General features: G+C 43.5%; 1 protein-coding gene across 5 annotated transcripts in view; it reads left to right on the top strand.

The window, feature by feature from the left end:
• The window catches only part of TRPA1 (transient receptor potential cation channel subfamily A member 1), a 202968-nt gene that overhangs the window by 61194 nt on the left and 129503 nt on the right, over positions 1-12271 (top strand). For all 5 annotated transcript variants that reach the window (XM_077492866.1, XM_077492869.1, XM_077492865.1 and 2 more), the window contains one exon: positions 4085-4192. In XM_077492866.1, the coding sequence (XP_077348992.1) occupies positions 4085-4192 (108 nt within the window). The remainder of the gene's footprint in view (positions 1-4084; positions 4193-12271) is intronic.

Raw genomic sequence — 12271 nt, 5'->3', positions numbered from 1 at the left:
AGCTGGGGCAGGCAAATGAGTGCCCACAAGCACTTGGCTGTGACACACCTAATTCTACACCTTTATTCCTCTCAGTGCAGGTTTCAGAGAGGACTGAAGGTCTAGTGGGGTTGGAGATCCCAGCTGATGAGGAGCAAGGAGAGGTCCGCTTTTTCTTTGGTGTGGGTCTTTAAGGTACGCTTGCCAACGAGATGCATGGCAGGTCAACATATGTCTGGTCAAGCATGTGGGGCCCAAGCGGCTGATGTTTTGGCCACGCAAGATACGCTTGAGACATATGTTGCAAATTGCAGTGGTGTGATCTGATACGCTTGTCTCAAAAAAGGCCCACATCAAAGAACTTTTGGAATAATGCGCAGAGGCAGCTCCCTGCACAGGCGGAGCTCTGCGGTGTGATTCAACGGTGTGCTGCCCCTAAGCTGGCCCTCGGAGGGCATCCTGCCTCGTTGGAGATGTGCCTCCTCCTCCTTCTCTTCCTCCTCTCTCCTACTAGGCACCCACGTGGAGTCAGTGACCTCATCATCCCCTCCCTCTTCATTGCTGGAGCAAACCTGGCAGTATGCTGCAGCTTGTGGAAAATGACTGCCAGATTGCTGTCCTTCTTGAGCATCCCCTCTCTGTGTGCTCACGCTACTGCCTTCCTCTAGCTGAGTATCATCATCAGAGCCTTCAAAACACTGGGCATCCTCCTGGAGCATGTACCCAACACTGTGTTCAAACAGTTCGGGGGACTCCTCAGGAGCACATGGTGGGTCTAGGGAAGGAATGACTGATGATGACATTGAGACAAGGGAAGAGGATGCGTTGGCAGCTGCTTTGCTAGTACCCTGAGCTTGGGTGAGAGAGGACGAGGAGGATGAAGAGGGCTTGGTCATCCACTCTACCAAGTCTTCGGCGTGATGCAGCTCAACACGTCCAGCTGCCGAAAATAAGGACAAGCGTGTCCCATAGCCACGTGCTGATGACGATGCACCGCATCCACGACTCCCACTGTTGTCTCTAGACACAGAGCCTGCTTGCCCTCTTTTATTGGCTCGTGCCTGTCTGCCTCTCCTTCTTGGCCTACCAAACATGGTAATGGCCTGCATGGAGATGGGAAAACCAACAATTGGGTAGTTTATATTGTGCTGGAGGCACACAACACCAACTAACTCCTGCAGATGCCTGTATGATAGAACACCAGAAATAAAGGGTAGATACAGGTGTATACTGTGCTGGAGGCACACAACACCCACTAACTACTGCAGATGCCTGTATGAGAGAACACCAGCAATAAAGGGTAGATACAGGTGTATACTGTGCTGTGCTGGAGGCACACAACACCCACTAACTCCTACAGATGGCTCTATTTGAGAACAGCAATAAAGGGTAGATATAGATGTATACTGCGCTGGAGGCACACAACACCCACTAACTCCTGCAGATGGCTGTATTAGAGAACATCAGCAATAAAGGGTAGATACAGGTGTATATTGCGCTGTGCTGGAGGCACACAACACCCACTAACTCCTACAGATGCCTTTATTATAGAACACCAGCAATAAAGGGTAGATACAGGTGTATACTGTGCTGTGCTGGAGGCACACAACACCCACTAACTCCTACAGATGGCTCTATTTGAGAACAGCAATAAAGGGTAGATATAGATGTATACTGCGCTGGAGGCACACAACACCCACTAACTCCTGCAGATGGCTGTATTAGAGAACACCAGCAATAAAGGGTATATACAGGTGTATATTGCGCTGTGCTGGAGGCACACAACACCCACTAACTCCTGCAGATGCCTTTATTATAGAACACCAGCAATTAAAGGGTAGATACAGGTGTATACTGTGCTGTGCTGGAGGCACAAAACACCCACTAACTCCTACAGATGCCTTTATTATAGAACACCAGCAATAAAGGGTAGATACAGGTGTATACTGTGCTGTGCTGGAGGCACACAACACCCACTAACTCCTGCAAATGGCTCTGTTAGAGAACAGCAGCAAAGGGTAGATACAGGTGTATACTGCACTGGAGGCACACAACACCAACTAACTCCTGCTGATGGCTATATTAGAGAACACCAGCAATAAAGGGTAGATACAGGTGTATATTGTGCTGTGCTGGAGGTACACAACACCCACTAACTCCTGGAGATGGCTGTATTAGAGAACACCAGCAATAAAGGGTAGATACAGGTGTATACTGCGCTGGAAGCACACAACACCCATTAACTCCTGCAGATGGCTCAATTAGAGAACAGCAATAAAGGGTAGATAAAGGTGTATACTGCGCTGGAGGCACACAATACCCACTAACACCAGCAGATGGCTCAATTAGAGAACAGCAATAAAGGTAGATACAGGTATATACTGTGCTGGAGGCACACAACACCCACTAACTCCTGCAGATGGCTCAATTAGAGAACAGCAATAAAGGTAGATACAGGTGTATACTGTGCTGAAGGCACACAACACCCACTAACTCCTGCAGATGCCGATACACAACACAAGGCCGCCGCGCTGGCGGCCTTATATAGTGTGGGGCGTGTACTAAACAGCCTGATCTATAATTGGCCACAGGCATCCTGCCTGTGGCCAATTATGGCTCTCCTCGCTGCCGGCGCTGTGATTGGCCAAGCATGCGGGGTCACAGTGCATGCTTGGCCAATCATGAGCCAGCAATGCACTGCGATGGCGCAGTGCATTGTGGGCCGTGAGCGCCACACAAATTTGGCGCGAACGGCCCACGGAGTTCTGGCTTCGCCGAATGGCCGAACAGCCGGTGTTCGAGTCGAACATGCGTTCGACTCGAACACCAAGCTCATCCCTGCTCTACACACTACATTCTTAGCACTTTACAAATGCTCAAATGTATCAGTGCACAACACTGGAATAGTTCCTCTGTTAAAATTGATTAGGAATTAAGTCCAAGAGTCTGTTAAATGGAATAACACATGATACAATTATCAGGCCAGTAAAAATGGGGCTTTAGTTTTACAAATAACGGAAGCTTATTTTTTTCCTTGTAATTCACATCTGGTGTTTTAATGTTCAATTGATGCATCCTTCCCTTGCCTAATGCATTTAGTAGCAAATAGCAGGGGCTATGCTTTGTAATCATAATTATCCCATCAGGCATTATATTACTCTGCTATATGTCAGATGGATTACTGTTACATCCATTAGTGAACTTATAGCCCACACTAACTTGAAGAGAACCAGTCATTATAGAATATTTGTAATAACCTGAAGATCCACTGTTGCTATAAAACTTCCATTGCCCATTCAGAGCAGAAGTGTCAGACGGTTGCACCATCTCTCGTCTCAAGTATGTCAGCTTAGTACTGATAACAGATACAAAAAATCTGGTATATGGAAAAGGATTGTGTGAATTAAACCACCTTTTTTATTTGACACTACTGATGTGGTTGAACCTCATTTTTTTAAATCCAAGATTTAAAAATTTAGCAGACTTATTTTAAAATTACATAGATTTTCCAGAAGGGTTACCAATTTCAATTGTGACTTGTGGCCCCTTTGAGAGTTGATCAATAAGCTACTGTCACCCAAATGACATTAAATCCCTGACAGCCCTCCAGTAATTGGTGTGTGTGTTTTTTGTTTGTAGTTTGTTGTTATTTAAAGTTTTTTTTGGGCAACAATTGTGAGAAAGGTCTGAAAATATCACCTTGAAAAATGTAAACTGATGTTTTGTTGGTGTATTTTACTGTTATGTTTAATATATAACAGTAAGATACAGCAAAAAAAAAAAAAAAACAATAAAAAAGAGCAAAAAAAATCTGTACTGTGTCGACTTGAATTGAAATCTTAGTACTATTTGGCATAACTTGAATATTTTGTAACTTTGTAACAGAATTCTAATACTGATATATAAACAAATACTACTAACATATACACTATATATATATATATATATATATATATAGTGTATATATAATATACCTACTAATAGTACTAATACTAACAGATCCAAAATTGTTATAAATGAAAAACATTATTGTTTAATTGTTTTTATATATACTGTATATTGTATTATTTGCATGTTTTAGTGCAAACAATTTTTTTTTTTTTAGGAATTACTGAATCATAGCACTACAGATGTTAATCTACAAGGTGACCTTGGGAACTCACCAATTATGACTGCTTGCTATAAGGACAATTCAGAGGCCCTTATAATGCTGGTAAGTGTATACGGCACATAACAGCCTACAGTACATGTGTCTGTCACTGAAATACTGATCCCTAAGCATAGGATAGATTTCTAAGTGAATGTGTTTCTTTCAGGTGCAAAAAATGCAATTACAGTGAATTGCAGACACTTTAAAGCAGTAGTAAACTCTACAACCCTTTTTTTAAATGGGTTCTTGCAGTGTTATGCTCTAATGTGCTAGTATGCACCGCACACACTCGCACAATAGGGCAGACTTACCTTTAAAATGGAGCCCTCCAGCACTGAGGTGTCACTGCTACTGGCACTCCCATCGTCACCCATTGTTCCTTCAAATGGCCAAGCTGCGATTTCATCACTCCTAAGCATGGGCACAGCACAGCACTGCACTCTTTGCATTCAGGGCACACTCAGTGTGGCCTGAATGCAGAGCGCACTGCATATCCTAAACGGTTTAAGTTTAAGAGATATGCACCGTACCTACAGGTAAGACTTATAGAAGAAACAGTCATTTGGCTGCACTTCTCCTATGGATCACAGAAGTGTGTTTTCAGCTGACAGTGGGTTGAAGCCTACCATAGGCTGATGTCACAGAGCTGGTCCAGGCTGCGGAAAAATGGCGCCATATGGTTGGGATCCACCCACATGCCTGGGCCGACACCTGGCTCAGCCTCTCAGCAAACCGCTGAGAGCCTGAGCAGCCGCTCCCACCCTTTCCACAGCTCAGTGCTGCAGTGAGCTTGAGGAGGGGGGACAGAGAGCAGAGGTGACTGACAATACGGTGACTGACAATACAAAGTGCAGTTTTTAAATGATGGTTTAATTTATTAAGGCAAAATATAGCTGTCCAAACCTGCTTGGTTTTATGTGAAAAAGTAATTGCCCCCTAAACCTAATAACTGGTTGTGCCACTCTTGGCAGCAACAACTGCAATCAAGCGTTTGCGATAACTGGCAATGAGTCTTTCATATTGCTGTGGAGCAATTTTGGCCCACTCTTCTTTGCAGAATTGTTTTAATTCAGCCACATTGGAGGATTTTCCAGCATGAACAGCCTGTGTAAGGTCATGATACACCATCTCAATTGGATTTAAGGTGGACTTGCTGTTGTGTTTCGAATCATTGTCCTGCTGCATAACCCAAGTGCACTTGAGCTTGATTGAGCTTCATGAACTGATGGCCAGATATTCTCCTTTAGGTTTTTCTGGTAGAGCTCAGAACTCATGATTCCATCAATTATGTGTAGCACCCTGGTGTTTAGGCAGGGTGGCTATTAAATTTATCTGCCAAGTGATAGTTGCCTTGGCTAATTGTCAGGAGGTCAATTGATTTCACCCTAACTCTGAAATCATTGCACTTCTCTCTTCTGTCACTAGGTGGCCGGGTACTTGGTGACATTAGACAAGGCAAGGTCACTGCAAGGACAGACTAGGAATGAATGGGATGTCTCAGCCAATGCGCAGGTATTTTCTTGGATCCCTTGGCCTGCTGGGAGAACCTATTTATTTGGATAAGGTCAGGTGACAGGGGTTCTGTGCCACCTGGATGGCTGTCTGGACGTGTGTTGTAAGGCCCCGTGTTGCTAGGCCATAAGCCTTGGGCCTATCCCCGGGACATCTGGCTGCTAGGTTGTCTCAGGGCATATCTAGAAGCAAAAGAGCAGCGCAGGGTTGGGACTGCGGCTTGCAGTCTGATCAGAAGCAATGGTTCTGCTGGCCGGAGAACCAGTGGTGGTCAGAGGTAGAAGGGAAGCTGTTGCCACTAACGGACCATCCACCTTGCTACCGGAGACCACTGTGAGTAGCTAAAGCAAGTACCTGAGCAGTATTCTCACCAGCGGCGGAAGATTGGAAGAGCTCACAAGATCCAGTGGCGAGTGGATCTGTTAGTCTGGTGAAAGACTGGGAGCTCGGCGGAGTGAAGTTCTACAATAGGAGATTGTAGAAGAAGTGAAGGCGTTCATTGCAACCTTTGTTAGAAACTGTTAGAAGATTTTTGCCATAGGAGACAGCAGTCCTACTAATGCAGATATGGTGTCTAGCTGGATGCCTTTCCCTGCATAGCTGTCTGCCTAAAGAGATCTCGGAGTCTGCCAATTAACTTTGCAACTACAGTTCTGTTTAAGAGACAATAAATCTTTTTGCATTAAAGAAGTGTCTGATGCCCATCAATCTACCTGGCACTATACCCACCATGCCTTCTGACCCACTCTGCACAGAAGGATGTCAGCTGTCCCTAACTCTGGAGGTCACCATTAGGCCTCTGGTGGCCCAGGAACTTGCTACATATGGTAAGTCTTCCAGGTCCCGAAGCCGCAAAGCAGCCCCAGACCATCACGCTACCACCACAATGTCTAACTGTTGGTATGATGTTCTTGTTGTTACAGTGCCTTGCAAAAGTATTCACCCCCTTGGAATTTTTTCATGTTTTGTTGCCTCACAATCTGGAATTAACATGGATTGTTTGAGGATTTGCATCATTTAATTTACAGAACATGTCCACAACTTTGAAGATTTTTGTATATTTATTGTGAAGCAAACAACAAATAGGACAAAATAACAGAAAAAGTAAATTTACATAACTATTCAACCCCCTAAAGTCAATACTTAGTAGAGCCACCTTTTGCGGCTATCACAGCTCCAAGTCGCTTTGGATACGTCTCTATGAGCTTGCCACATCTTATCACTAGAATTTTTGCCCATGCCTCCTTGCAAAACTGCTCCAGCTCCTTCAAGTTGGATGGTTTGTGCTTGTGAACAACAATCTTTAAGTCTGACCACAGGTTTTCTATTGGATTGAGGTCTGGGCTTTGAATAGGCCATTCCAACACATTCACATGTTTCCCCTTAAACCACTCAAGTGTTGCTTTAGCAGCGTGTTTGGGGTCATTGTCCTGCTGGAAGGTGAAACTCCATCCTAGCCAAATCACACACAGAGTGGTACAGGTTTTTCTCAAGAATATCCCTGTATTTAGCACCATCCATCTTTCCCTCAACTCTGACCAGTTTTCCAGTCCCGACTGCTGAAAAACATCCCCACAGCATGATGCTGCCACCACCATGTTTCACTGTGGGGATGGTGTTCTTTGGGTGATGTGTTGGATTTGCGACAGACATAGTGTTTTCTTTGATGGAATATAGTTACATTTTAGTCTCATCAGACCAGAGCACCTTCCTCCATAAATGTTGGAATTCTCCCACATGCCCTTTCGCAAACTCAAAACAAGCCATTTTGTTTTTTTTGCTGAAAGTAATGGCTTTCTTCTGGCCACTCTGCCATAAAGCCCAACAAAGCCAACTCTGTGGCTTATTGTCATCCTATGTACAGATACGCCAGTCTCTGCTGTGGAACTCTGCAGATCCTCCAGTGCTACCTTAGGTCTCTGTGCTGCCTCTCTGATTAATGCCCTCCTTGGCCAGTCCGTGAGTTTTGGTGTGCAGTCCTCTCTTCGCAGGTCTGGTGTTGTGTCATGTTCTTTCCATTTGGTTATGATAGATTTGATGGTGCTCCTAGGGATCATCAAAGATTAGATTTTTTTTATATATATAACCTAACCCTGACTTGTACTTCTCAACAACATTGTCCCTTACTTGTTTGGAGAGTTTCTTGGTCTTCATGGCATTGTTTGGTTAGTGGTGCCTATTGCTTAAGTGTTGCAGCCTCTGGGGCTTTTCAAAAATGTGTGCATATGTAATGACAGATCATGTGACATTTAGATTTTACACAGGTGGACATAATTTCACTAATTATTTGACCTCTGTAGGTAATTGCTTGCACCAAAGCTTTTTATGGGCTTCATAACAAAGGGGGTGAAAACATACGCATATGCCAATTATTTGTTTTTTTGTTTATTCGTTTTTTATTTCTGAAAAATTGTTTTTATGTATATATATTTCTAATTTTACTTGACCAACTTAGACTATTGTGTTCTGATCCATCATATATAATTCAGATTAAAAAAAACATTGAACCAAAGGCTGTAATGTAACAAAATAGGTAAAAAGCCAAGGGGGTGAATATTTTTGCAAGGCACTGTAAATGCTGTATTCGTTTTATGCCAGATGCCAGATGTAACAGGACACACACCTTCCAAAAAGTTACGTTTTTGTCTCATTAGTCCACAGAATATTTGCCTAAAAGTCTTGGGGATAATCAAGATGCTTTTGGTAAATGTGAGATGAGCCTTTGTGTTCTTTTTGGACAGCAGTGACTTTGGCCTTGGAACTCTCTCATGGATGCCATTTTTGCCCAGTCTCTTTCTTACTGTTGAATCGTGAACACTGATCTTACCTGAGGCATGTGAGGAATGCAGTTCTTTAGATGTTGTTGGGGGTTCTTTTATGACTTCCTGGATGATTTGTCATCATGCTCTTGAAGTCATTTTTGTAGGCCGGCCACTCCTGGGAAGGTTCACCGCTGTTCCAAGTTATCTCCATTTGTGGATAATGGCTCTCCCCGTGGTTGATTGAAGTTCCAATGCCTTAGAAATGGCTTTTTATCCCTTCCTAGACCAATACATGTAAATTAGATTGTTTCTAATCTAATCTGTTCTTGATTTTGTTTTAAATTTTGGGGCATGATATGTGACTTTTTGTGATCTGTTAGCGTACTTCACTTTGTCGGACAGCTTCTATTTATGTGATTTCTTGATTCAACAGGTCTGGCAGTAATCAGGCCTGTGTGTGGCAAGGGCTTTACAAAATATTGTGGTTAATCACAGTTCATTCATGATTCAGCATGGGAGGGGGCAGTTACCTTTTCACATAGGGCCAGGCAGGTTTGTATATATATATATATATATATATATATATATATATATATATATATATATATATAGAGTTGTACTCATAAGTTTACATACTCTGGCAGAATTTATGATTTCTTGGCCATTTTTCAGAGAATATGAATGATAACACAAAAGCATTTCTTTTAATCATGGTTAGTGTTTGGCTGAAGCCATTTATTATCAATCAACTGTGTTTACTTTTTTGAATCATTATGACAACAGAAACTACCAAAATTACCCTGATTAAAAGTTTATATACCCTTGTGATTTTGGCCTGATAACATGCACACAAGTTGACACAAAGGGGGTTGAATGGCTATTAAAGTTAACCACCCTCACCTGTGATCAGTTTGCTTGTGTGTGTATAAATGGTCGGTGAGTTTCTGGACTCCTGACAGACCCTTGCATCTTTCATCCAGTGCTACACTGACGTTTCTGGATTCTGAGTTACGAGGAAAGCAAAAAAATTGTCAAAGGATCTGCGGGGAAAAGGTAGTTGAACTGTATAAAACAGGAAAGGGATATAGAAAGATATCCAGGGAATTGAGAATGCCATTCAGCAGTGTTCAAACTCTAACCAAGAAGAGGAAAATGAGGGGTTCTGTTGAAACCAAACCACGGTCAGGTAGACCAAGTAAAATTTCAGCCAAATGTGCCAGGAAAATTGTTCAGGATGCAAAGAAAAACCTACAAATTATTTCAGGTGAAATACAGGACTGAAAACATGTGGTGTGGCTGTTTCAAGATGCACAATAAGGAGGCACTTGAAGAAAGATGGGCTGCATGGTTGAGTCGCCAGAAGAAAGCCATTACTAAACAAATGCCACAAAGCATCCCACTTACAATAAGCCAAACAGCACACAGACAAGCCTCAAACCTGCTGGCACAAAGTCATTTGGAGTGATGAGACCAACATTTTTCTTTTTGGCCCCAACCATAAATGCTACATTTGGAGAGGAGTCAACAAGGCCTATCATAAAAGGTACACCATTCCTACTGTGAAACATGGAGGTGGATCGCTGATGTTTTGGGGATGTGTGAGCTACAAAGGCACAGGAAATTTGGTCAAAATTGATGGCAAGATGAATGCAATATGTTATCAAAAAATACTGGAGGAACATTTGCATTCATCAGCCAGGAAGCTGCGCATGGGACGTACTTGTACATTCCTACATGACAATGGTCCAAAACACAAGGCCAAGTCGACCTGTCATTGGCTACAGCAGAATAATTTACAGGAACTGGAGGCTTTTTGCCAAGAGGAATGGGCAGCTTTACCTTATGAAAAGATAAAGAGCCTCATGCACACATTCCACAAAAGACTTCAAGCTGCCATTGATGTTAAAAGAGGGCAATACACGGTATTAAGAACTGTGGTATGTAAATGTAAACTTTTGATCATGGTCATTTGGGTAGTTTATTTTCTCATTATGATTTAAAAAGAGTAAACACAGTTGATTGATAATAAATTGCTTCAGCCGAACACTAACCATGAGTGAAAGAAAAGTTTTTGTGTCATCATTCATATTCTCTGAAAAATTGGCAAGAAATCATAAATGCTGCCAGGGTATGTAAACTTATGAGCACACCTGTATGAATGTATGTGTAAATATATATATATATATATATATATATATATATCCAGCAACCTCCAGAGACACCAGCCTTGCGCTCGGTCCTCTACTAGAAAAATCCTCCCCTGGATCCTCCAGTTTTCTTGGCTTCTCCCCACAGGCGGGACAGCACAGGACCACCCCTGGATCAGTAGGCCCCAAGACTTTTGTGGCCCACCCTCTCAGTTGCACAGCCTCGGGCCAGCCAGGCCCTGAGGCGCAGAACCATGCGGCACAGACCCCAGGCCAGGAGGGCCATGAGGTCAGGATAGCGAACCCCGCAAAAGAGAGCCACTAAAAATGGCGTCTGTACCTTAAATACCCTCTCCCAGAATGCACAGCAGGGAGGACCCTCCCACTGGGCTATTTCTGAGCAAGAGGTAGTATTAAATACATCCAGCCTGCTGCATTTTCACACCTACCGGTGATGACAGCTACACCTACAGTCAAGTGGGAACCAATGCAACCCAGCTGGACTGGCACAGAAACCAAAGCATATATATACAGTAGCTCACAAAAGTGAGTACATACCTCACATTTTTGTAAATATTTTATCATATCTTTTAATGTGACAACACTGAAGAAATTAGCCTTTGCTACAATGCATGCTTGTATAACAATGCTGTCCCCTCAAAATAACTCAACACACAGCAATTAATGTCTAAACCACTGGCAACAAAAGCGAGTACACCCCTAAGTGAAAATGCCCAAATTTGCCCCAAAGTGTAAATATTTTATGTGACCACCATTATTTTCCAGCACTGTATTAACCGTCTTGGGAATGGGGTTCACCAGAGCTTCACAAGTTACCACTGGAGTCTTCTTCCACTCATGCATGATGACATCACAGAGCTGATGGATGTTAGGGACCTTGCGCTCTTCCACCTTCCATTTGAGGACGCCCCACAGATGCTCAGTAGGGTTTAGGTATGGAGAAATGCTTGGCCAGTTCATCACCTTTACCCTAAGTTTCTTTAGCAAGGCAGTGGTCGTCTTGGAGGTGTGTTTGGGGTCGTTATCATGTTGGAATACTGCCCTGCGGCCCAGTCTCCAAAGGGAGGGTATTATGCTCTGCTTCAGTATGTCACAGTACATGTTGGCATTCATGGTTCCCTCAATGAACTGTAGCTCCCCAGTGTCGGCAGCACTCATGCAGCTCCAAACCATGACACTCCCACCACCATGCTTGACTGTAGGCAAGACACACTTGTCTTTGCACTTCTCACCTGGCTTCCACCACACACGCTTGACACCATCTGAACTAAATAAATATATCTTGGTCTCATCAGACCACAGGACATGGTTCCAGTAATGCATATGCTTAGTTTGCTTGTCTTCAGCAAACTGCTTGCGGACTTTGCTGTGCATCATCTTTAGAAGAGGCTTCCTTCTGGGACGATAGCCATGCAGACCAATTTGATGCAGTGTGTGGAGTATGGTCTAACAGGCTGACTGCCCACTGACAGGCTGACTGCCCACCCCTTCAACCTCTGCAGCAATGCTGGTAGCACTCATACATCTATTTCCCAAAGACAACCTCTGGATATGACGCTGAGCTCATGCACTCAACTTCTTTGGTCGACCATGGAGAGGCCTATTCTGAGTGGAACCTGTACTGTTAAACCGGTCACCGTGGCCTTGGTCACCGTGCTGCAGCTCAGATTCAGGGTCTTGGCAATCTTCTTATAGCCTAG

This window comes from Lithobates pipiens, unplaced genomic scaffold (genome assembly GCF_037356315.1).
Source record: "Lithobates pipiens isolate NorthernLeopardFrog02 unplaced genomic scaffold, aLitPip1_a1.2 Scaffold_19, whole genome shotgun sequence".
Taxonomy (NCBI): domain Eukaryota; kingdom Metazoa; phylum Chordata; class Amphibia; order Anura; family Ranidae; genus Lithobates; species Lithobates pipiens.
This window is presented reverse-complemented; position numbering and strand designations above follow the sequence as displayed.